The following is a 24,642-nucleotide window of genomic DNA, read 5'->3' as shown; positions in this document are numbered from 1 at the left end:
GCCATTCCGGCTGTTCCACGTGATCTCCGGCTTGTGTACTTGTGTTGTATCAGTTACGTATGGATGACTGAGGCTGACATCAAATCCGACCATGGAAAACCCGCGGAAACTCAAAACAATGCATTGCTTCATCTCATAATATGTATCAACATGCTTTTCTTTTCATCGTTGGAGTTGGGAGACAACGTCACTCAACTCTTTCCCCTTACTCAACCAGAAGGGTATAGATAGTAGCAGATAGAAAGCCAGTAGATCTAAATCGTCTCAGTGTCTAGCCCACCTCGACACCACTCACTCATCCCCAAACGACCCATCCCCGAGATCAACCTTTCCAATGCTCCACAATTCCCTCTCATCCTCTACCTCATCATTGGACAGCCCCAACCCTCCTTGTCCACCTTCCGCTTCCTTGCGCTCGCGGGCCTGGGCGGCAAGACGGAGCGCGACACGCTTGAAGTAGTCCGACATGCTCCGCTTGGGTCCCGGTGGCAGCGAAGCTCCGGGTCCGGCCATGTACTTATCGAAGACTGCACCTTCGGATTCCTCCACAGAGAAGATCGCCAGGAATGCTGCCTCGGCGGCCAGCTTGACAGGAATGACCACGTCGCGAACGCTGGCGAAAATCGGTGGCGCCAAGAGGGCCAGGTGAGGCCGAGTCAACTCGGGGTGAAGCCGGCTGACCGTGCGCATCACCACCAGAGACAACCGCCGCGTATCAGACGGCGTACCGGGCTGAATGCAAGGCGCCAAGGCCTCGAAAATGGCCTTGTTGTCTTCGAAGTTGCGGTTTTCATCCTCGATCAGGAGGTACTTTCCGGCAGCGAGGACGCTGTTGTCGGAAATGAAGGGCTGCGTAGGATTAGCATCATTTCTCGAATAGGATTCGAACCTAAGTACTTACATCCTTGTTCGTGACACCCTGGCAGATCATAGCCTGAGTCTCCGCGGAGAAGTGCTCTGTCAAGGACGACGGAGCCTCAACCAATAGGGCATTGAGACCCAGAATCGATGCGTGGGAAGGTGTGGCAGTGAGGACCCGGTTCTTGATCAGTGGGCCAGCAGTGGCGGCCGGGAGGACCTTCACTAGTGCACCAAGCAACTTCGCGTTCGTAATAGCGACAGCATCCGTTTGATCACTGGCATCGTCGTCAATAAGAGCGAGAATGGCGTTCTTCGATGCCTCGCTCATGTTGGCGCCGGCCTTGCCTACCACCTCTTGAAGAGCCTTCATCATCGCGTTTCTCACACCGACATCTTCCGTCTTGGTACCCGTGATAAGCTCTGCAATGAGAGGGTCCACACGAGGTGTCAGGGTGATCAGGATACCAAGACCCTTGGCGGCCCTGTTACGCAGAGTCTCGCTGGATGCATCAGCCAAACCACGTGCGAAGGTCCGTTGAAGCTGGGGCAAGAAGGGCTTGACAGCGAGGGGAATCTTCTCCAGAAGCTTGTTGAGGGTGAAGAAGATAGCGCCTAGTGTAGCCAATTAGTATGGAATATAATTTAAGCAGAAATTCAGAAAGCAACTTACATTTAATATCCACCGATCGCTCGGACACAACACGAATGAGGGGACCAGTGATCTGGGTCACGAACAGCTTCAGAGAGTCTGCGCCAGTGCGATCGATGATGTCGCCGATGGCTAGAGCTGCTTGCGTACGCTGCTCGACGCTGCCGTTCAGAAGACCTTGCAAGAAGATAGGCAGAATGGCTGTGATACCCTTCGGCAGGCTGAAGCCAGGAAGGTTGGCACCCGGAACCCCGACACTCCGCAAGGTCTGGCGAGTGGAGATGGTAAGGACTTCCATTTCTTCTTTGCGCAAATGTTTCGTGAGTCCACTGAGCGCCGTCCACGCGGCCTTGATGACATCCTTGTCGCTGTCATCGAAGGAGATGAGCAGGACACGGATCAGATCCTGGTGGTACCTGGAGTAATCGATCTCTGCATTCGAGAAGAACTTGTCGAGATGAATGGCCGCGGTAGCACGGCGGCGATGGTCATCGTGCTTCATCAGAGTAATCATGACGTTCATCATGACATTCAAGCCATCGTACTCGTCCACCGAAACCAGGATCGTGTCAAAGGCATTGCTCAGTTCTTCGCGGTGAGCGTCGTCCTTAGTGGACACAATCTCGTCCATCAAGGAGTTGAGGATGGTAGGCAGCTTGCGGGTCATGGCAGAGCCGGCGACTTCAGCTAGGGAAGCAAGAGCCTTCGCGTTGAATGTGGAAATGGGAGAGGTGAGGAGCGTCGGGATAAGGTTGGGGAGGATAATATTCGCGCGGGTCTGCTCCGTGAGGAGAGTCAAAAGTGCGGACAACGCCTGCTCTGCATCTTCGTTGTTTCTCAGAAGAAGCAAGAGATGAGGCAGGACCTGGTCCACTGCCTTCTTGCCCAGGATCTGCTGCAGGGCGTCGAAAGCCTCGGCTGCAGCCTCGCGGACATCTTCGTCATTATCAACGAGCGCCACCCGAACAGTCGAGATAAGAACCTTCTCGTAATCCTCGAGGGCCTCGGCGGAGGCGGAAGTAATGAGTTCTCTCAAAGCAATGCAAATACCTTGCTTGACATCCACGTCGGGCGAAGTCTGGAGACCTTCTTCGAGAGAGGGAAGCAGAGCAGAGAGAACCGACTCGCCAGCCTTCTTGATAAGATCACCAAGCGCGTTGCTAGCAATGACCTTATGCTCCATGTTGGAGGAACCGAGACGGCGAATGATGAGCTGAGACAGAGTGGGAACCATGTCCTTGAGCGTCTTAGGAGAAGCAACAAGTGACTTCCAGACGGCCATAGCAGCGCTCTTGACCATACCCGAAGTATCGCAGCGGCAGATAAACAGTGCCGACAAGACCTTGTCCCTCCTCTCCTCTCCGAGAACCTCCAGCAGCGACTGTCCAGCTTGAGCCGCTTCTTCCTCTTCCTCCTCGGCATCGGTCTTGGCTGTGATACCAGTGAGACTGAAGAGAAGATCACCAACCAGCTCGACGGAGCTCAATCTGATGCGGTAACTGTCATCCGCAAGACCGCGCTCAAGCTCTGGCAGAAGGAGATCAATGGCCTTCGATGAGAAGTTCTTGACGAGCAAGCGACCTGCCTTGAGAGAGGTCTCACGAATAGATTCAACGTCGTCAGCCAAACCGGCAAGGATAGGAGGAATGATTTTGCTGAGATAGGCGGCGAAGCTGTTTCCGAAGCAGGCGGGAAGGAAGATAAAGAGCGTCATGAAACCCTCGCGAACAGAAGCCTTGGAACTGGACACATTCTGTAGGATAGTAGGCAGCGTCTCCTCGAGTCTGGTTGTACCCAGACCTGCCAGAACCTCTGAAAGAGCTTGAGCAGATCCCAGTCTGTCGCCGGCTCCGGTATCCGACTTGAGCGTAGACATGAGGTTGGGAATGAGGTCGGGAAGAGCGTCCTCTCCAAGCTTTTCGATAAGGGAACCGAGAGCCTTGGAAGCGGTCGCACGAGTAGTCGGCACAGGGTCGACGATAGCAAGCTGCAAGCCCGAAACAATGATTGGTAGATGGGCTGTGAGGTCCTTGCGCTCTGTAAGGTGAGCCAAACTGCCAATGATCTGAGCAGATTTACGTTTCGTGTTCGACCTGTCGCCAAGACCACGTTCAAGAATGCGAACAACAAGAGCCAAGGACGGCGCATCCAGATAGTGGACGAAGGAGACCTTGATGAGGGCATCCAGGGCTTCGTCGGTGTACTTGGTGGGGTCGCTGAGCGCCTTCAGAAGTACATTAACCAAGCTCTTGACTTCGGGGTTGCTGATAACTTCGCCGAATCGCTGAAGACTGCGGTTTGCAGCATTGCGCACTTCCTTGTGGGTATCATTGAGGACGACAGTGAGCGGAGGGATAATGTCCGGAAGGCTTGCCGCGAGTTGCTGGGGATCGAGGTAGGCCATCGCTCCCAAGAGATCACAGGCTCCCTTCTGACTGCGCCATTGTGTGTCGTCAAGACCATCGAGAAGGGTAGGAAGAATTTGCTTGACACCATACGAGCTAAGGTTCGAGAAGCAAGCCTTTGCTGCATCAAGGCAGGCAGCACGGACGTCGGGGTTGACATCACCGAAACCAGCCAGAAGCTGGGGAACAATCTGGATGACGTAGGGCTCGAAGGTCCGTCCCAGAATGGCGGCAAACAGCTCATATGCCAACAGAGCACCTTGTCTCTGATGGGGTTCCTTCTTGTTCTCAGTGGCATCACGCAGATGCGACATGACTTGGAATTCTCGAAGGGTGACAATACCCCTACCGCTGACGATACCAGCAAGTCCATAAGCCGCGCCACGCTGTGTAGCATATTTCTTGGACTGCAGCAGCTGATCCAGCATTTCTTGGACGTACTCACCACTCTGAGGGCGCGAAAGGCGGATCAGAGGCGGCAGACATCCCGAAACGGCAGACTGCACACTCTCCGAAGGAGTAGGAAGAGTGTCCAGCAGCCTCTTGATGACTGTCTGCAGACGCGGATCGTCCGCTTTGAGATGCTGGGCCAGGGAACCATACAAGACAACAACGGCCTCGTTAAGAAGATCAGACGTCTCACTTCCTTTGTCGGAGGTCTCCAAGGTTGTCTCCAAGAGCTTCATTAATTCCTCGACTTTCTGTTGCCCACGGGCAGCAATGACAGATCTGCCGCTCTCGGCCATCTGTGCGCGGACGGCGGAACTCTTGTCGATAAGAGGACCTCTTTCAATCAAGAATCGGAGGAAGGAGACGATCTGCTCGCCTTCAAAAAGATCTGTCATAGCTCCAAAAGCGAGGGCGATACCACTGCGTAGCTCCCAATGGTCTGTGATATCCATCTTCTTGGGCATTCCGTAGCTATCTTTCTCGGGCACCTTAGGCTGAATCTCAATCGTGTATTTGGACTGCAATTCGGAAAAGATCCGGTCAAACATCGAAGGGTTCACCGCAATTGCATGAGCCAACGCGCGAGCGCCAGCACCACGAAGCTGTGCATCCTTTGAGGAGAGATAGGGAATGATCTTCTCATAAGAGGAGTCGTCGACTTCCAGGGCATTTTCCTCCCAGATGTTCTCGGCAATCTCAGCATTCTCCTCCACGTGGTCATGGCATTCCAGCCAGATGTGTTCAGAGAAGTCGAGATCCGTCAGGTCAATCTCAGCTTCGATGACCTGCAACATCGAGGTACGGACAGACACATCCGTCACAATTGTGCCCTTGAGAAGAATGTCCAGCTCATCCTTAGTGATATTAGGTGAGATGCACCTGCAAACATCGAACAGAGTATCCTTGATAAGCTTGTAGTGTTGAGTGTACTTCTGCATCGATGCAAGCAAGATCTTCAGGACTTCCACACGAGGAAGACGTTCGTCGGCAACTAATTAACCATGCATTAGCCTTGAGGACACTCCGTCAGTTTATTGGTAAACTCACAAGAGCCCGAATGGAAGGACAACACTTCCAAGGCAAGGAGGACTTGCTCGCCCTCTTCATCACCTCTCTGTTCATCGATTCCGTTCTTGCTGAGCACCAAGAAGAGCAAGGGGAGAACGTAGGCCAGAGACGTGCTCTCGAAAGGACGTTGCTCGGAGGCAAAACGCAAGCGATAAAGGATTCTCGTTACGAGCTCTGCCGATCAGTTAGTGCAAGCTTACCACAGTTAGAACATCGAACAACATACGTCCAAGTGCCTCTGCTTCCATCTGCGGAGGCAGGTAACTCTTGCCAATAGCCCGAAGCGTTGCAATACCCACGAAAGGCCGCAAAGGCCCGAGACGCGAGGACAACTTCTCAGCGCACTTAACGTACGCTTTGGACACAACATCACCAGCGTACAAGCCTGCACCGGCTTCGGTCAGGGAGAGCAAGGAGCTCACGGCGGGGTTGATCCAGCCATCCGCGTCGATGGCGGGCCCATCCGCGAGATCCTGAATGATTCCACATCCCCTTTCGATCTTCTTGATCACTTGGAGGACTTCCTCGCGGATCTTGGACTCCTTGGCAAGTTGGGCCTTGACCTTGGATTGCTCTTCAGGAGTAAGCTTCTTCTGCTTCTGGCCCTTCTTATCAGCCAATTGTGACCGTAGCTCCTCCTCCCACTTGAGGATGTCGTAGTCTTTAGTGTTCTTATCAAAGTTCGACTGCTTGGACTTCGTGCTGAGCACGTCGACGAACATGGTTCCCTCCGGGGTACGGGCGATAGCGACATCGGTTGCCGTAAACTTGGACAGGCGCGAAGTATCCAGATCGTCCTGGATTTGGCCAACCAGACGGGGAACCATAGCATCAGGTGCTACGAACGCCAATTCGCCCGCAGCACTCCAGACTGCGGCATCGATTTGGGGGATTTTCGACTGAACAGGGTCCTAAGAAAGTATTAGTTTGGACTTCCTAAGTTGCGTTTGACGAGTATCGGCAAACGACATACCTCATGCAGACGAGTCAGCTGCTCCAGACACTTTTCGGGGAATTCGCGCACAAGGTTGCCGGGGTCAATGCCGGTCCTCAAGCAAGACGCAATCCAGGATGCGCTGGGAATGAGCTCAGGGCGACACAGGACCAGCAACTCAACGAGTTGGTCTTTCAGAGAAGCTGTGACGTTGTCTACTTCCTGCACACTAGAAGCAGGAGGGCACAGAGCCTTTACAACGAGATGGAGGAACCTTTCGCTTTCTGGTCCTGCAGAGACCGAGGCAGATTCTTTCTCGCCAGTTCTAAAGGAAAGTATCCAGGACCACAGAGCACTTGTGACTGTCCGGCCCATACCTGCCACATCCTTCAAATGAATTTCTGACAAGGTCCGAGCAGCTCCATCCCGGAAACTGGTGTGAAGTCCAGGGGCGGCGATATTATAGATGAATGCCTGGGCCCAGGCGGTCTTGGCTGCGTCCTCAGCCTTTCCGAACTTCGAACCGGTAGTGACTGCAGCAAGTGCGCGCACGGCCCACTGGATCTCCGTTTGGGTGGTCAACTTAGAGTAGGCCTTGGGGTTGAGGAGGAAAGACGGCTTCGGGTTGAGCACCATTGACTGAGCTACAATTTCCTCCCATGCGGACTTGTCAAAGCTCTGCAGCGAGGAAGAGCGATCTAGAAGGGCGAGATACACATAGGCAGTTGACAGAGAGCCACCCTGAGCAGAGGGAAGAGGGTTGGCGGCTACCTCATTGTACAGCTCTTTCATCTTGCTGAGGAACTTGTTCACAAGGGGCTCGACATCAGTGCTTGCCAGAGTCGCAGGTTCGACTTGCCACATAACCTCTCCGACATTGAGCTGCCAGAGCTTTTTGAACGGAACACGCTTATCGGAAGATCCTTTCACAATGGCATTGATGACGTCGTCGCTGACCTTCACTTGAGACTGGACAAGGAAAGCCAAGTGCTTGCAGAATGATTTGATTTCCTGTTCCAGAGCGGGCTCATTGGATTCCCTGGAGAAAACAGGAACAAATCCCTGTACCACGTCCTTTGAAAGATCGGCCGAAGGCATTATCGCAGCGACCGCTTGAGCGTACACCGCACGCTGTTCCGGATTGGTGATCTTCTGGGTCTTCAGAGGGTTGACGACTTCGCTCGTGATCTTGGTGAGCAAGGCCTGGACCTTGGATTTCGCGAGAAGGGACTCGAATGAGCGAACCGCACCCTGTCTAATGGCTGGATTGTTCGACTTCATGCTTGATAACAGGTGCTTCAACAGCCGCGAATGCAAAAGCTCGGACATGTCAATCTCCTCCGGCAAAGAGGCGCACAGCGAAGGCAACAAGCCATTGAAAACAACCTCGGGAGAGCGCAACATGGCCTTTTCGAAGGGCGGGATCAACTCGGTAGCAAGGTCATCGTAGCTAAGAAAAGAGACGAAAAAGTCGCCCAATGCATCGGCGATGTGAGCGGGAGGCGCGGATTTCGCACCAGCCAATTCCTTGACGTAGAACGAAATGATTGCCTTCTTTTCCCCTTCCAAGACTGGCTTCTTGGCGGGAAGACGCGCGCAGACGCCGGAGATGACCCCCAAGAAAGGTGCGTTCTTCTGGCCAGTAGCCGAGTCGCTGGTCAACCGGCGGACGGATTCACGAACAGCATCCTCGCCCCAAGCGGTGGAGGAAAATGCAGCGCGTAGAGCACGTCTCGTAACCCGGAGGGCAGAAGCCTTCACTGCGGGCCTCGGGTTGGAGGCCAGGCAGATATCTAGGGCCTTTGCATCGACCGCAATGGTGTCCAGAACGGCAGAAAGAGGGGTTTCGGAGTCACCACCCAGGATCTGAAGCACCACCGAGCACCATTCCAACAAAACGAGGGCTGGACCAGGCGCCAGGCCAGGTTTAGCAGCCTCCACCTGCAATTTCTGGGTGAGGTATTTCAGATCGTCGGTCGGGACGGGCGCCTTGAGAAGCGAGCGGAGACATTGTTGAACGGCCTGCCGCGAGGGACGATCGACGTAGCGAGGGTAAGTCTTGAAGAGAAGGCCGATTAGAGGCTGGTAGGTTTGAGGTTGTAGGCTAGTTCCTGTTTGGTGGACAGATAGTGAGCACAAGAGCACGAGAGCATCATAATGGGAAGTGAGAGAGTGAGAGTCAGAATCAGAGAGAGGGGCTTTTGTTCTTCACGCACCGATTCTGTCACGGAGGTCCTGGAGAGCGCGAATTCTGCGAGCAGTCGAACTCGAGAAGAGAACGACCTGCAGACTCCCCAGGTCCCCTGATTCCACCTGATCCCATGGAAAATCGTCCATGATAGTCTAGGTGGCCTGAAGCATGCCCGGCGTGAGGAGCAATGGGCACGAATGGGGCCGCGGATGTTGTCATAAAAGTTTTGCGGCGTTGTGGGGGAAGCTCCGCCGCCTTGCCTTCCTTCCTTTGCTGGCTGTGAGTCGGAGGACCCGCCAGTCTCTCCTCCTCCATGACGAAGAATCTCTCCCATTTCTTCCATCATTTACAACCCAACTCAACTCTTCCTGATTTTTTATTTGCTCACTCTACCCTTTGAGATTTCACTAATGATTCTAGACATTACCTTTCTCACTTCCTATCCTTAGAGCATTCTCCTTGTCCGCCCCGGCGGGAAATCTTGCAGCAGCCCGCCTTCCCCTCCTTCAATCTCACTCAACCGCCATGCCACCTAACAACAGGAAAAAGAAGAAGCCTGCCTCCAATCCGGCTCGAGGATTTGCGACGGTCTCGGTGCCATCTAAACCCAAGCCTACTGAATCGTCCACCCCAGTCTCTACCGCAGACTCCAAGTCCGTGTCCGAAAGTGATCGTCCAACGCCCGTCGAGGGAAAGCAACAACCTACAGTAGACTCCAAAAGCGAAGCCGCCCCCTCATTACAGAATTATACTCCTGAAGAACTCGAGAAACATTTGGAGGAAGCTGAACTTCAACTCTTGGTTGAGAAATATGCTTCGAAGTGCAGAAGTGATGCCGCCCGGCAAGTCACCAAATTGGAGACCGAACGCAGAGTATTCCGGCAACAAGCCGTTTCTATAAACCTGTTGGAGTGGCTTCCCACCGAGGTGCTACAGAATATTATGCATCTGGTTGAGACGGAAGAGCGAGAGCTCAGTCCATTACCCGGACGGGATTCGGGAGGTCAGAAGAAAACTGTCTCGGAGGAAGAACTATATATGAGACTCTGGACTTTGAAGGAAACCCTGCTTAAACTCGGCTTCCCGGAAGAGAAAGTAAACGAGGCTCTGAAGCATATGCTTCTCTACTTCTCTGGTAATTTTGCCACATCCAATAGGGAGGTGGTTTGCAACCTGGATGAGGCTCTAGACTGGCTCGCCTTGCATTGCACCCCCAAGGAATTGCCTTCTTACATGCAGACAAATGCGCAGCAGCGCAATGAGTTGGATAGACATATCTCTTGGATAAATGGTAATCTTAGGTGCCTGGTATCCCGTAAGGATTGGATGGCTAACCTGACTGACATCAGATCGTGAGCCATCACAATCCTCCACCCCAAGTTTGGGCCCAAATGATAGCAAAGTGAAAAAGCCCAAAAGCCCTGTAAAGGAGCCGAGCCCTGCCCTCCAATCGAGCCCCTACGACTCGGACAGCTCCCTTGACCCTGACACGCTCATTCCAAAGTATCTGGACCTGCAGACTCGCCTGTATGGCCTGCGACCGGAGCTATTCGACCAACCCAAGAAGGGCAAGAAGGGAGGCCGTAAGCCTGCTGAAGCCGAGCAAGACCCTCAGGTCGTGAGGTTGCAACGCAAAATTACTAGCATTGAAAATGATGTGCTGTTTGACCAGCATGAGGCCGAATACAAGTGGAGAGAGAAACTCGACGATCTGCGCAAAGAGGCGGCTTTTGTCCGGCGCTCACAGCCTGAAGAGAAGCCTGTTCCAGAGGAAGCTGAAAATGCAGAGCAACCAGAGGAAACGGAAACGAAACCGGAGAACGGCGCACAGCCGCTTGACAATGAAGAGGCTACAGACTTGTTAGGCGACATGTTCCAAGATGAGGAACCTGTCCTGGAACTCGGTGTGATAACGGAGGAGTTAAAGAAGGCATCTGTCAAAGTGCGCGATTTCGGAAAATGGACTGGACTTAGCCCCCGGCGAGTGCTAGAAGAAACGTGCAAAGCAAGGTATGTCTCGCAGTTAAGCTGGGGATGATCGACAACTAAGTCATCTGGGTAGGGACACGGGTTGCAAGATCACGTTCAAGGACATGTCCGCTTCGTCGCATTCGAACAGACAAGCTCTTGAAGTAAGATGGTCCAAACCTCAAGAGGTTCCCTTCCCTTTTGTCTGGGACACTACCACACATAACTCGAACGCTTACGCGACATTCGTCTCGATGGACTCGGTGGCGACTCCAAACTCTCAGCAAGCGGAATCCTTCGTTTCCACTCTTGCTCTTTTCATCCTATTCCCGCAGAACTCCAAAGAAGGAAAAGCATACCTGCGCCTTCCAGCGGTGTGGCGAGAGCTTTGGACAGAGTTTGCGAATGCGAAGAAGTTGCAGGAAGACGAAGCTGACAAGCAGACCGTCAAAGATCTGAAGAAACTCATACAGGATAACCATGGGGCCTTTGAAGATGATGTTGTCTTGTCGCATAACTTCCGGAAGCGAAACGGAACTTCTAGCAAGCCGGAATCCCCAGTACGGGGAGCCAGCGTAAAGGACAGTTCTGAGCCTGACGAGGAGTTGACTCGCATCTGGACAGAAAAGTCGTCTACGGCCTCATTCCAGTACATGGCTCAGGGCAGGATGAACCTGCCCATCTGGAATTTCCGCGACGACATTCTCAACACTCTTGACACACATCGTGCACTCATCATCTGCAGTGAAACAGGAAGCGGAAAAAGTACGCAGATACCTTCGTTCATTTTGGAGCATGAAATGAAGCAAGGCCGACCGTGCAAGATCTATGTGACCGAGCCTCGTAGGATCTCGGCCATTTCCCTTGCCCGAAGAGTGAGCGAAGAACTAGGCGAGAATAAGAACGATGTGGGAACGGCGCGCTCGCTCATTGGCTTTGCTGTCCGATTGGAGAGTAAAGTCAGCCAAGCTACGAGGCTTGTATTCGCGTACGTTCTCACCCTTGTGAAGTTGGGAACGAGCTGACCCTGGCAGGACTACCGGAGTGGTGGTGCGAATGCTTGAGCGCCCTGACGACTTCCGCGATATCACTCATGTTGTTCTCGATGAAGTCCACGAACGTTCGATTGATAGCGACTTCCTCCTCATCGTCCTTCGGCGGTTGATGCAAAAGAGGCCCGATTTGAAGTTAATCCTGATGTCGGCCACACTTGAGGCGCAGCGCTTCTCCACCTATCTTGGCGGTGTTCCGGTACTGAACATCCCAGGTCGGACTTTCCCCGTGGAGATGAAATTTCTAGAGGATGCCATCGAGATGACCAACTACCGGTTGTTGGAGAATGAATCCAACGCTGTGGAGGAGGAGACGGACGAATTGGCGCTAGAGACGGCGCAGGGCGACACTGCTGGCAGCCTGATGACTTCGCTTGATGGATATTTTAAGCAAACCAAGGAGACCGTGGCAAACTTTGACGAATATCGCTTGGACTACCAGCTCATCAAGCGGCTGGTTGTGCAGATCGCTTCATCGCCTGACATGACACACTACAGCAAGGCCATCCTTATCTTCATGCCCGGTATGGCGGAGATTCGTCGGCTGAACGATGAGGTTCTGTCGGACCCGACTTTCCAGCAGGGATGGATTGTGCATGCGCTGCACTCATCTATCGCCAGCGAAGATCAGGAGAAGGCTTTTGTGGTTCCTCCTGAGGGTATGAGAAAGATTGTAATTGCCACCAATATTGCAGAGACAGGTATCACCATCCCCGATATTACTGCGGTGATTGATGCGGGCAAAGAGAAGAGCATGAGGTTAGTAGAGGAGAACGTGACTGAGTAATGAAGTAGCTAACTTGCCCAGGTTTGATGAACGCCGTCAGCTATCTAGGCTCGTCGAAACGTTTATTTCGCGCGCTAATGCGAAGCAACGACGTGGACGAGCTGGTCGTGTGCAGAATGGTATCTGCTTCCACCTGTTTACGAAGCATCGCCACGATAAACTGGTATGTGTAGCGACCATGGCTGCAACATTTCATACTGACTAGTTGTAGCTCGCAGAACAGCAGACGCCCGAGATGCTCCGGTTGTCTCTCCAAGATCTTGTGCTGCGTGTCAAGATCTGCAAGCTGGGTGAAGTGGAACCGACGCTGCTGGAGGCGCTCGACCCGCCGTCATCCAAGAACATTCGCCGGGCAATCGATTCGCTGAAGGAGGTGAAGGCCCTAACAAACGCGGAGAATTTGACCCCTCTGGGTCTGCAGCTGGCCAAGCTGCCGTTGGATGTTTTCCTTGGAAAGTTGATCATCCACGGCGCCTTCTTTCGCTGTTTAGACGCGGCCGTCAGCATCGCCGCTATTCTCTCTTCGAAGTCGCCATTTGTGAACACAATGGGCTCCAACACCCAAAAGGACATTGCTCGACTGTCCTTCCGCAAGGGTAGGTACTTCCCAATTACTGTTTTCTACTTGTCACTAACAGAATCTAGGCGACTCTGATCTGCTGACGGTATACAACGCCTACTGCGCGTGGAAGCGCGCCCGCAACACACCAGGTGTGAGCGAATACGCCTTCTGCCGCAAGAACTTCCTCAGCTCGCAAACTCTGCTCAATATTGAGGACATCAAAATGCAGCTGATCGTATCAATTGCCGACACAGGGCTACTAACGCTCGACCCATCCCAGAAAGCGCTCCTCAACCGGTACGCTCTCCCCACCCCCATCATGCGCAAAATCCCTACTAACAAATAACCAAAAATACAGTTCCCGATCCAACAACCGACGCAACTTCTTCACCATCCCGGAAGAATACGATTTCAACAGCGCCAACGACACCATAGTCAACTCCGTAATCGCCTGGAGTTTCTACCCGAAACTGCTCACCCGCGACGGCAAAGGCTGGCGCAACGTCGCCAACAACCAAGCCGTCACGCTGCACCCCACCTCGGTGAACAAGCAAGCCGACGCATCAGCCATAAAATGGGTGTCTTATTACCACATAATGCAGGGCCGGAATAAGAATTATAATGCGTTCGAAACGACGGCTGTGGATGACTTTGCTATTGCGTTGTTGTGCGGAGAGGCTGAGTTTAAGGTACCCCAATACCCCCTTACACATACTCACCAATATAAGATCAATACTAATAACATTCAAAAATGGAAACAGATGTACTCCGGCGTCATATCCATTGACTCCAACCGCATCCGCTTCTCCCTACGTGATTGGAAAGGCATGCTTGCGCTGAAGACCTTGAGCGCGAGACTGCGCGAAATCCTCCAGAATACGTTCCGTGAGCCGTATCGCGTGCCGTCGTATAAACAGCAGCAATGGCTGGGTCTGTGGCAGATGATTTTTGCTCAGGTGAGGAAGTAGTTGTCTACCTACCCTGGTTTAATTAGCTTATGATTGGGGTTTGGATTGCTTGATGGTATGTATGTATGTGTGCATTGGGTTTAGCTTTCTGGAAGATGCTTGTTTGCTTGTCTTGCCTCTGGACTACTAGACTTGGATTGGACAATTGGGATTGAATGTATTGGGTTTCTGGTTGGGTTGAATTGAATTGAAATGGGTTGGGTTTGTATGGATGAATGAAATGCGTGTATGTATGTATGTATGTATAAGGACTGGATGGTGATGAAAATAAGAAGAAGAAGAAGAACGAGGAAAAATGGGATGAGAAAATGAATGTATATGATATGAAATTCGATAGATGGATATAACTCATGAAACTCCAACATAAAACAAAAAGAATTTGTTGTTCATAACCAGATCACATCACGATATCATTGAAGAAGAAGAAGAAGAAGAAGAAGAAGAAGAAGAAGAAAATAGAAATGATTGATCACCCCCAAACATCCTCCTGCCACTTCCCCCTCTTCTTCAACCCCTTACACCACTCATTCCACTGCCCATCACCCTCCTGCCACCCCTTCACCCTACACATCTCCCCACCGACCCTCTTCTCCACCTCTCTCGCCATCCCCGCCCTCCCACAAATATACAAGTTGGCCCTCTCCTCCACCAACAACCTCACCACCTCATCCCCACACTCGACAATCTTATCCTGCACATACTGCCTCTTCACTCCCCCGTCCTCATATCTCGAGAATGCCGTCTCAATGCGCAACTTCCCACCCAGCCCCTCATTCAGCGCCTCCAACTCCTCCTTATAGATGTAATCCTCGTCCGGGCGGCGACACCCAAAGAAGAGGATCATCTGCCCTACTTCGCGACCAATCTGCTGCAGTTGGCGACGTTCGGAGATGAACGCCCGGAACGGGGCTAGGCCCGTGCCTGCGGCGATCATGATGAGGGGGGTGTTTCCGGTGCGGGGCAGTTTGAATTTACTTTTGCGGAGGTGTGCGAAGACTTTTTCGCTGTTGAGGGCGTTGCTGGGTCCGTTGAGGTGGTAGGTTAGGCCGTATGGGTGGGGGGTGGATGGGGAGGTGCGGTGTTGGGATAGCGCGAGGAGGTAGTTCGAGGTGATGCCGTGGATGAGTTCGTCTGGGTTTTCGGGGACAGGGGTAGTTGAGACGATGGCGGTGATGGAGGGTTTGCGGGGGGAGAGGACGCTGCTGGAGGAGATGGAGTAGTATCGGGGTTGGATGGGGGAGAGGGTCTCGACCAGGTAGGATAGAGGTAGGGCGGACCAGGAGTTGTCTGGGGAGGCGAGTTGGAGGAGACGACTGAGGGTGACGTGTGTGCGGTTGAGGAAGTTGGCGTAGCTGGTCTTGTCTTGGCCTAGTTGGAGGAGGTATGTCTTTGCTTCGGGGGTGGGTGCGAATTGTGCTAGACCGAGTACTGTGTCGCGGTTCAGGGGAGCACAGATCTCCAGGTAGTAGCGGAAGAGGGCTGCCGCGGTCGTGGGGGTGGGAATGCGCACTTTCGTGGCTGGGTCGAGGGATTTGATGGAGATGGGCACCTCGCGGCGTAGAGTAAGGCCCAGTACCTGGAGGAGACGCTCGACCTCGGCGTCGGGGTTGCTGGGCCAGATGGCGAGGTGGTCGCCCGTCTTGTAGGTGAACTCGGGGACACTGGACAGGTCCAGCTCCATGTGTAGACAGTGGCGGTCCGAGACCTGGAAGAGCTCACGGGTGCTGGAGATAGTCACTGGCCGCACGGGGGAGCATTGCGCGGATGCCCTGCTAGCATCACGGGCATCTGGCTCGCCGTGGTTCAGATCAATAGGCTCCAGGGACTCGTCTTCCTCGACGGATAGGGTGGGCAGGTACTGCATCTCACCCTCCTCGAAGCCAAGCTGGGACTTGAACATGGAAAACAGCTCGTCCTTCCAGCTGATAAAGTCCTCCTGCGTGGCCCCCTCAGCATCGTTAGCCCTACCAACGGGCATGAGGGCCTTTGCACCTCGACCATCGAGCGCCTGAATGACGACGTCCACGACACGGTTGTAGAATTTGTAGTTGCTATTCCCCAGACCAAACGCACAATACCTCACATTAGCCAGCGAGACATTCTCCGCCTTGTGAATCCAATCCCAGAACTCAGCTGTGTTATCACTGGGATCTCCTTCGCCATAGGTAGATAGAATGAAGATCGCCAGCTTGGACTGAGGAATCTGGGAGATACTCTCCGGGTCATAATCCGACAGATCCGCCGTCAGAGTACCCTGACGGAAGCGGAGGGCGATTTCACGCGCCAATCGATGGGCAAAGCCCTCGGCCGTACCGGACTGCGATCCCCAGAAGACGACGATGCTCTTGTCCGCCTCTTCCAGCTTCTGGGCAATGTTGCGGGTCTCTTGGTGGGCATTGGGGCCGGCGGAACCGGCCATCTTCAGCTGGGGACGTTCATACCAGAGGTAGTTGTAGGGGTCTGGCTGGTCCCAGAGGATGCCGCGCGACAGGTAGGTCGTGCCGGCCATGGCGAGGAGTGTCAGAGCGGCATAGTCGGCGACTCCAGTGGGAGTGAGGACTTTGGTCAGCTCCTGCCAGAGGGCTGGTGATATCTGCCATGGAGACAGAGGGGAGGTCATGATGATGAGGATGAGGATGAAGTGCACTGAGCAGAACCAGCCAATCCGTCAGTCAGTCAGCCACTCTGTAGACTAGAGGTTAGTAGAAGACAAGAGGGCAGCTGCTGGATCTATAAATCGATCCATGAGAGGCCGAGACACCATGATTTCCGATGGGTGAATTGGCGCCAATGACCGACATAGTGGCGATGAGAGCGGCGCTAGGAATGAGACACGCGACACGAGAAGCAGTAAACCTGAGCAAGAAGCAGACCCAGGAAGCAGATGCAGACACAGAAGCAGAAACAGGATGCAGAACCGAAGTTGGAGATCTCAAAGAAGAGAAGATGGAGAATAAAGCGGCAATGTTCCCCGAGGGGAAAATTACCCCATTTGGGGGCAGGCGGCATCTTTTTCCATTTCGCCCATCCACTTTCTGCATGTCTTGGGGATCTGGTTGATCCCTTCTTTCGCCGCATCCATTGTCCAATACGGAGTAGTTTAACCCACTTTAACCTCCCTCTCGGTCCCAATATACCCGATGCAGCTACTTTTCCCCGCGGTCCCTTTACTACTTCTTTCTCTCTCCATCTTCACCCCCCGCGCAGCACAGACCACAACGGCCATTAATTTTGACTATTATCAATCTATCCCCCGCACTTTGTCCACTTTCTACCCCAGCTCGGCTTTCGGGGCGTTACCTCCCTTTCCCCTTTCGTTATACTATACTTAGATGAATTGGGATATAGCATGCTGCATACCTCCTCCCCCACGGAAGGGACGCATCGGTCTCGCTCCGATGGTTCCGGACCAGTCTGGCCGGATACCTCGGGGTCCCATGACGATCCCTCGTGAGACTATCTCGACGTAGTTACATGCTTGATATGCATGGCTAGCTAATTGAGTGTCTACCAAGGGAACCTGTGAGAAACTACGGACTATACCATCCAACACCGAGGAATTAGTGCAACATCGCTACCATTGTTTCATCATTCATCACGAAAAAGAAAAGAGAAAGAGGAGAGAGCAAAAAGAAAAAAAGTCTAGCCTGTCTAGGAACAAGTTGAATATGAAGAAAATTTCCCCTAATCAGTGGCCGGCACCTGCCGTCGCCACACCTTTACCGGCATATCTCCCAGAATCAAATTCATCGTCTCCAGTCGCTTCAGCTCCCACCCGGGGTGCGGCAGCGCAAACTCATACCGATGCACCAGCGACGCCAGGATCTTCGTCTGCTCCAAGTACGAGATGTTCCGCCCGATACAGGACCGTGCCCCCGCCGAGAACGCCACAAAGTACGGCTGCAGCGCTTTGCCTTCTTCTCCCAACCACCGCTCCGGGATGTACTGGTCCGCCTTGGGGAAGGCCCGCTCGTCGCGGTGCGCAACATAGGCCGACATACTGACCGTTGTTTTCCCCGGCACCCACTGGCCCAGGATCTCCATCCCCTCTTCCGGCGTCTCGCGCGGAAGCCCGTGCGACGTTGGCGGGAAGATCCGGAGCGATTCGTCCAGGCATGCCCGAAGATACGGCAAGTGCTTCACCTTGTCGTATGGCGCAACGACATCGTCCGCGTCCAGCACTGCGTCGATCTCTTCCCGGAGCTTAGCCAGGCACTCTGGATTCCGCAGCAGCTGGTACATCACGTTGGCGATCGCGATCGCTGTCGTTACGCTGCCTGCGTTCATCATGATGTTAACTTCCGACACCACGTCGCCCCATTCCAGGTTGTTGGCCCGGCCGTTCTTATCCTCCATCAGCGCCTGGAAGAAGTCATCGAGCTTCTCCCCAGCCTCATACCGCCGCAGGCGCTCGATGCTGCGTCGCCACACAATGTTGTCCCAGTTGTCCGAGGACTTTTGCATCCGACCGAAGAACGGGATCACGTTGACCAGCTTGTTCAGCACCGGGTACCATTCGTAATTCCAAAGGATAAGCGACTGCTTCCGGGCCGTGGGATACAGTGCCTCCCGGAGATTTACCGTGTACGTCGACCCATCCTTCCGCTCAGCTATGCAGACATCGCTGCCCTGGTCCAAGAAGCCCAGCTTCTCCGACAGACCGATATCTGCAATAGCATCCAGCGTGAAGTAGTTGGTCCAGGCGCGGAAATCCACGGTCAGGTCCTTGGGGTCCGGCGCGACCTTGCCGGACGCCACAGCCGCAGATGGAGCGGCCGTGCACATCTTGTCAAAGTGGGCCACCACCTTCTCAACCTTGTCGCTGACCTTGTGCTCCCATGTTTCAAGGTTTTTGAGAGCGTAGGCGGATGACAGAACCTTACGCTTCCGCGCATGGTCTTCCTTGTCCACCACATCGGCTAGGTGGTAATGCGTGCCCGCCGTGACCACGTAGGATGGGTCCTTGATGCACTTGGTGTTATGGCCATAAATGTCCTTAATCGCGCGCACATCACCATAGGAGAGTGTGTTGGGTCCGGTACGGATTACCGGCTTCTCCTGGTGCAGCTCCTGCAGTTCTCGCGACCGGAAACCGCGGGACGCCATGAGCATGAACGGAATGGCAGACATTCCGGAGATTGGTGTAAGATTAGGGTATTTTCGGAGACCTGGAACAGTCGCTAGTCAGCACTTGGATTCTGTGGATAACCTGCCATATACACAAGCATAAACATACCTTTGGGGTCTCTGATATACTGCACAAACGGCCATACCAGGAAGTAGGAGATCCCCACGATCCCGATAAAGAACGCGTAAGGGGCGATTGTGAAAAGTGACCACATGGTTGCTCTTTGGGGGCTTCACGATAGAGCCGGACAAGAGAAACACAGTAGATCAAGTGATTGAATGTCAATGATGAACAAGGTTCAAGTATCAAAGGTTCCTGGTTGCTACCAGCAAGCTCTCTGGTCCGGAGAGCAGCTACTTATAACCCCAGGTAAACCAGGAGGAGAAGGGAATGGATGGATGGATGGATGGATGAACTAACCCATCCTCATGAACCGCAGAAACCGACTCCCCCAGCATTCCACCATGCCCACGACATCGTGAGTCCCTGGCTGGTGTAACAGCTGCCATGTCATTCCAGCATGATGCCGGATAAAACTGCCATTCAGGGTCATCCAGCCAGGGCGGAGAGAATTTCCCTTTTGTGCCCCGCCACCACCGACAGAGTAATAATCCTCGCGCGTTTGCCGGTCGAATTGCGATGGAATCAATTCGCAAGGATCAGATGGACCCACCAGGCTTTGACAGGAGCCCCATGCCCCGGCTATTGTGCAAATAGTTCCCCGGTACTTGTCCTCATAATAGCGGGATTGACGGTGTTTGAGGGCATCCCCCGAGATGTGCAGATCAGCCAATGAAGAGACGCAGATTTCCGGGTCCAGGCAAGTCTGGGGTAACCTGGGGATACCACTGTCATCTTGAACAGACCCATGGAACCGTGCCGAACCCTGAGGCAATACCCGGACATTCCATCCCCCCCTCTTTGAGTCTTTAGTTCGCCATGAGGATGAGGGGGCAGGCATATACCCCCTCCTCGAGGGTGGTTGATGGCTATGGGTGTCTTTTTCGGCAATAGTATTTCCCTTTGCATATATGCCCGCTGTCATCGTAGTTAAACCTCCCTCTCAGTCTTTAGCCACGTCGGCCGGGCTTCTGTGGTCATTGCACGGGTGTAATCTAATTAACACTTCATCCATAACCTGTATCTTTTAAGCATACTGTTTCATTGTTTAGACTTTGGTTATTTCCCATAGCCCTAATCCAGACCATCATGGATCCTGCAGACGACTATTTGCCGGCCATCGACGATCTGAAACCAGAGACTTTCCACGATGACAACGCTGGTGCCGCGGATGGATTGGACGATTCAATCGAGACGACGAATCCTGGCAAGGCTGTATGGCTGATTGCGTGCACGGTGTCCATGGGCGGGTTTCTCTTTGGTAGGCATGACCTAGGCCGTTAGCGTTTCATGGCCCATCATAGCCACTTCGCCGATAGACAGTACCAGCTGACATGGTTCTTTCTCCTCACTCGTCCAGGGTACGACACGGGCGTAATATCCGCAGTCCTCGTCAGCCTTGGAACCGACCTCGGACAAGCTCTGTCCTCGAACGACCAGGAACTCATCACCTCCATAACTTCAGGGGGTGCATTGATCGGCGCCGTTCTGGCTGGCATGACTTCAGACAAGTATGGACGGAAACTAGCAATCTATGTGGGCTGTGCGGTCTTCTTCGTGGGAACCGCCTTGCAAGCCACGGCGTTCTCACTGGCCCAGATGGTGGTTGGCCGATTGGTGGTTGGTTTTGGGGTGGGTGAAGCGGCAATGATCGTTCCTTTGTATATTGGAGAGATGGCGCCTGCTAGATTCCGTGGTCGACTGATTGTGTTTGATAATATTTGTGTGACATTTGGCCAGCTCATTGCCTATGCCCTCGGGGCCGCATTCACTGACGTACATCAAGGCTGGCGATACACAATTGCTATCGGTGCTGTTCCTGCTATTGCTCTGGCGGCGACAATGCCCTTGTGCCCAGAAACGCCTCGCCAGTTGATTTCCCATGGCCGTGACGATGAAGCCAAGAGAGTAATCCGAAAGATCTTTCCTCAAGCCACGGAACAACAAGTGATCAACAAAATCAGGGTGGTTCGACATTCTATTGAAGAGGTTGCTGCCTCCGTATCAGACAAGAGCCTATGGTGGCAGATGAAACAGCTCTTCACTGTAGGCGCGAACCTGCGAGCCCTGGCCACAGCCTGCTCGATCATGGCTGGTAAAACCCCGTGCCCTTCTCGTGTTTTGATTACGGATACTGATATTACCCAGTATCACAACTAGGGGGATTCAACACGCTGATGTACTATTCCGCCACACTATTCTCCCTGGTTGGCTTCAACCAGGCCACGGCCGTCTCCATTGTCGTTGGAGCGACGAACTTTGTGTTTGGATTCCCAAACTTCGCCTTCATTGACCGGTTTGGAAGACGGTCAATGCTTCTGGTCACCGTGTTGGGAATGGCAAGTGCCGCATTTTTATCGACTCGCTCAGATCATAACTTTGGCTAACATTGGCGCAGTCCCTCTCCCTGGTTGTCGTTGCCATCGCCTTCCATTGGATTCCTGTCAATTCGGATCTGAGCGTCACGGGCCCGCACGAGATGACCTGGGCAAGTATCCTTCTTCTCGTCGCACTGATTGTCTACATTGCATTTTATTCGGCTGGCGTCGCACCCATTTCCTGGGTGGGCACTGAATTTCTCCCCTTGGAAGTGCGTGCACTTGGCACAATGCTGAATACCGTGACCTGCTGGGGTTGTAATATCATCATCTCGTCGACATTTCTGTCCATGATGAAGGCTATGACCCCCAGCGGAGTGTTTGGGTTTTATGCGGGTATTTGCTTTCTCGGGTGGCTCTTCGTCATTTTCTGCTATGCGGAGGTACACAATATGCCTCTGGAGTCGGTGCGGGAAATTTACACCCATGGCTTCGGGGTGAAACACGCCAAACGATTGCAAAGGGAGCTCCGAGAGGCGAGAGCAAACGAGCAGAGTGCCCCATAGATAGATCTCCGAAGCCTCCCGCAGTTGGTCTGTGTATCATTTGATCTGTGCGCAAGACAGCCATCCTGGCGCGGACGCTGGATCCACCCCGGCTTCAAGCTTCGGCTGTAGGAAGTAGTCCTGACAGCTCAGCGCTTGTATGTACGATGAATCTTCCTTTCCCAGTTGTTATAGAGTAATGAAATGTGTTCGGTCTTTTGCACACGCCAACGGGCCGGTGAATGGATTGTCCGTAGTGAATCGAAGCAGCTTGAAACGCTTTTCCTCATTGGGAGATTTCCTGCCCCAGTCAATGGCTTGGAGCTACTATCAACAGCGATCAATACCCACCATTGCCTTTTCTTGTTTTCGCTTGTCTCACTCTCTCTTTATCTGATTCCTTCACTCTTAGCTCTCCAGGCATACTGTGGAAACTTCCCAGCCATCCTCTCAGAGGCCGAATAGAATTTGCAAATAGGCAGTGGTCATAGCGCTGTGGCAACCGAAGACCAGGAAGGTATGTACGGCAGACTGGCGCATTTACGCGCGCCGCTAGCCAGTATCTAACCAGCAAGTCAGTGCAAATTAGCCAAGCCAACATACACCAACAACAATGGCCCATTCACCGTTCACTAGAGAGCTTCAAGTGGCCTGTCTCGCTGTCCAGCGAGCCAGTATAGTCACCAAGACTATGCTGGCCGAGGCCGACAAGGGATCTACCGACAAGGCAGACGCGTCTCCAGTGACCATAGCCGATTTTGCGTCACAAGCCATTCTGATTAGCGCAATCCGCCACAACTTTCCCAGCGACAAATTCGTCGGGGAGGAATCAGCATCAGCCCTGCGGAATGATCCCGCACTAGCCGACCGAGTGTGGCAGCTGGTATCCACAACCCAATTGCATGATACCGAGAGCGAAGAAATCGTCGCAGCCCCGTCGTCGCTAGAAGAGATGCTAAGCATCATTGACCTGGGTGGCAATGGAGAAGGAGCCCGTCATACGCGTACCTGGATCATGGATCCCATTGACGGGACAGCGTCGTTCATTCAAGGCCGTCAGTATGCTGTTTCCGTGGCGCTCATCGAGAACGGCGAGCAGAAGGTCGGCGTGGTCGGATATCCCAACCTGCACTTCCACAGCACCGTAGTCCACGAAGACACGGTCGATCGGAATGGGTACGGAATTATGCTGTCGGCAGTCCGGGGCCATGGAGCGTACAAGCGTCCGATGAGTAAGGAGCGCCTGCAGCCCGCCGTGAAGGTGTACAACGTCCTGGCACGGACCGATACCGGCCAGCCCGATCTGGTATTTGCAGAGAGCATGGAGAGCCCCTACATTGATCAGCGGCTACACCAGGTTGTTCGCGAGAGACTGGGTGTTACCAAACCAGTTACTGATCTCTGGTCCATGCAAGCCAAGTATGCGGCCCTCGTGGTGGGCGGGTGCAACGTGATGGTCCGTATCCCCCGAAGCACCGAGTATCGTGCCTATGCGTGGGATCATGCTGGCGGCATGCTGGTGTTTGAAGAATCGGGCGGCATGATCACCGATCTGGATGGTCAGCCCTTCAACTATGGGCGAGGCCGGACGCTGGCAGATAATTTAGGTCTAGTTGCCGCATTCCCAGAGATTCACTCGAGGGTGCTAGAACTTGCGCGGAAAATCAGGGAAAGGCATCAAGAGGAGGGAATGAAAGACAAAACGCAATATTGAGAGAGAAGATGAAGGGGAGAAAGAGAAGAATGGAAACAGAGGAGGGAAGGATGGAGGGAGGGAGAGAAGGATGATGCGTGGATTTGAGTCGCCGAGCCAGATCAGGCCATAATGACATTGCTTCCCTTCTTTCTTTCCCCCTCATCTCTCACAGCCCCGACTTCCCTATATGCCGTTACCGATTCGAACACCAAATCGTCTACGTAGATGTATAGCATAAATAGAATCTCTTACGATCATACTGTCTGCAATCGTTCTTGAATAGCCCATGGAATTTTTAAATGCCCATACAGTCAGAACAGAAACACAAAAACCTAGGACCAACGGTCCTAAGATGCAGGAATGGAGAAAAGCCACAACAATATAATAGGAAAAATGTTCTCATCAAGGAAATTCGTGACTTCATGGTCGTTAAATATAACCGGTCGGAAACAATCGCACACGCACACACACACACACACATACCATACCATAAGATGACCAAAAAGCACCGTAACGCTGACCATCCCTCGCTTGATCCGTAGAGAAAGTGAGAAAAGCGAAGCGCGCAGTCCCAACGCTGCTCCATGAACAACCCAGATAACACACCCCTTGCGAGTAGGCTACCCATCCGCTGGGGAACCCTCCAAGGTGAAGCAACATAAGACATAAAAACGATCGAAAACCTGGCTGGCGGAGGAACCAAGCAATGCACCCATCCCAACCAGTGCCGGTGACCAGGCACTGTTCAATCAGTCCATCGAGAAACCATGCAACAAACGCAAAAGGCAAAGACACAAATAGGGCGCTGTTTGTCGAATGCAATTGTTGAAGCGCTCGGGTGGTGACGAATGGCCTCCCACCCACTCACTTCATATCCCATACCCTGCCGTGCTGAATGTGTAGTCTATTATAAGAGTTAAAAACAACAATCAGGAACGTG

At 53.2% G+C, this 24,642-nt stretch overlaps 8 protein-coding genes across 8 annotated transcripts; 2 read left to right on the top strand and 6 right to left on the bottom strand.

Annotated features, from left to right (window-relative positions):
* Positions 1–179: 179 nt before the first annotated feature.
* On the bottom strand, positions 180–8,825 carry BO88DRAFT_218485 (putative translational activator). Its single transcript, XM_025701983.1, has 7 exons — positions 8,584–8,825; positions 6,407–8,478; positions 5,660–6,344; positions 5,413–5,607; positions 1,532–5,356; positions 902–1,473; positions 180–849 (listed from the first exon to the last, which is right to left on the bottom strand). Exons 1-7 carry the CDS (start codon positions 8,702–8,704, stop codon positions 292–294), a joined length of 8,028 nt encoding a protein of 2,675 aa, XP_025557305.1. The 5' UTR covers positions 8,705–8,825; the 3' UTR covers positions 180–291.
* Positions 8,826–9,083: 258 nt separating this feature from the next.
* On the top strand, positions 9,084–13,895 carry BO88DRAFT_477398 (putative ATP dependent RNA helicase; the record flags this gene model as incomplete). The annotated part of the gene is made up of 10 exons (XM_025711968.1): positions 9,084–9,849; positions 9,908–10,568; positions 10,621–11,514; positions 11,561–12,102; positions 12,205–12,337; positions 12,387–12,528; positions 12,577–12,961; positions 13,011–13,224; positions 13,286–13,616; positions 13,689–13,895. The coding sequence occupies 10 exons, from the start codon at positions 9,084–9,086 to the stop codon at positions 13,893–13,895; spliced, it is 4,275 nt and encodes a 1,424-aa protein (XP_025557304.1).
* Positions 13,896–14,364: 469 nt separating this feature from the next.
* Positions 14,365–16,806, bottom strand: BO88DRAFT_399116 (NADPH cytochrome P450 oxidoreductase family protein; the record flags this gene model as incomplete). The annotated part of the gene is made up of 1 exon (XM_025705348.1): positions 14,365–16,806. Exon 1 carries the CDS (start codon positions 16,513–16,515, stop codon positions 14,365–14,367), a length of 2,151 nt encoding a protein of 716 aa, XP_025557303.1. The 5' UTR covers positions 16,516–16,806.
* On the bottom strand, positions 16,616–16,942 carry BO88DRAFT_218470 (uncharacterized protein). The gene has a single exon (XM_025701982.1). The coding sequence runs from the start codon at positions 16,902–16,904 to the stop codon at positions 16,716–16,718; it is 189 nt and encodes a 62-aa protein (XP_025557302.1). The 5' UTR covers positions 16,905–16,942; the 3' UTR covers positions 16,616–16,715.
* Positions 16,943–17,579: 637 nt separating this feature from the next.
* On the bottom strand, positions 17,580–19,237 carry BO88DRAFT_353248 (cytochrome P450; the record flags this gene model as incomplete). Its single annotated transcript, XM_025703627.1, has 2 exons — positions 17,580–19,063; positions 19,132–19,237. The coding sequence occupies 2 exons, from the start codon at positions 19,235–19,237 to the stop codon at positions 17,580–17,582; spliced, it is 1,590 nt and encodes a 529-aa protein (XP_025557301.1).
* BO88DRAFT_218434 (uncharacterized protein) lies at positions 19,233–20,251 on the bottom strand. The gene has a single exon (XM_025701981.1). The coding sequence runs from the start codon at positions 20,066–20,068 to the stop codon at positions 19,439–19,441; it is 630 nt and encodes a 209-aa protein (XP_025557300.1). The 5' UTR covers positions 20,069–20,251; the 3' UTR covers positions 19,233–19,438.
* Positions 20,233–23,854, top strand: BO88DRAFT_447664 (myo-inositol transporter; the record flags this gene model as incomplete). Its single annotated transcript, XM_025710390.1, has 7 exons — positions 20,233–20,404; positions 20,504–21,238; positions 21,292–21,482; positions 21,542–21,958; positions 22,084–22,164; positions 22,472–22,527; positions 22,601–23,854. The coding sequence occupies 7 exons, from the start codon at positions 20,233–20,235 to the stop codon at positions 23,718–23,720; spliced, it is 2,772 nt and encodes a 923-aa protein (XP_025557299.1). The 3' UTR covers positions 23,721–23,854.
* Positions 23,855–23,902: 48 nt separating this feature from the next.
* Positions 23,903–24,602, bottom strand: BO88DRAFT_218300 (uncharacterized protein). Its single transcript, XM_025701980.1, has one exon. The coding sequence runs from the start codon at positions 24,367–24,369 to the stop codon at positions 23,998–24,000; it is 372 nt and encodes a 123-aa protein (XP_025557298.1). The 5' UTR covers positions 24,370–24,602; the 3' UTR covers positions 23,903–23,997.
* Positions 24,603–24,642: the final 40 nt, after the last annotated feature.

Source organism: Aspergillus vadensis (assembly GCF_003184925.1).
Source record: "Aspergillus vadensis CBS 113365 unplaced genomic scaffold BO88scaffold_40, whole genome shotgun sequence".
In the NCBI taxonomy this organism is placed as follows: domain Eukaryota; kingdom Fungi; phylum Ascomycota; class Eurotiomycetes; order Eurotiales; family Aspergillaceae; genus Aspergillus; species Aspergillus vadensis.
This window is presented reverse-complemented; position numbering and strand designations above follow the sequence as displayed.

Excerpts from the sequence above, each read along its gene's own strand:
- BO88DRAFT_218470 (XM_025701982.1), bottom strand. The coding sequence starts at position 16,904 with ATGCCGCCTGCCCCCAAATGGGGTAATTTTCCCCTCGGGGAACATTGC.
- BO88DRAFT_218300 (XM_025701980.1), bottom strand. The coding sequence starts at position 24,369 with ATGTCTTATGTTGCTTCACCTTGGAGGGTTCCCCAGCGGATGGGTAGC.
- BO88DRAFT_218434 (XM_025701981.1), bottom strand. The coding sequence starts at position 20,068 with ATGACAGCGGGCATATATGCAAAGGGAAATACTATTGCCGAAAAAGAC.
- BO88DRAFT_218485 (XM_025701983.1), bottom strand. The coding sequence starts at position 8,704 with ATGGACGATTTTCCATGGGATCAGGTGGAATCAGGGGACCTGGGGAGT. Across the intron at positions 5,608-5,659 it reads GGAAGCAGAGGCACTTGGAC|AGCTCGTAACGAGAATCCTT; the intron begins GTATGTTGTTCG and ends ACTGATCGGCAG. Across the intron at positions 5,357-5,412 it reads GTCCTTCCATTCGGGCTCTT|TTGCCGACGAACGTCTTCCT; the intron begins GTGAGTTTACCA and ends ATGGTTAATTAG.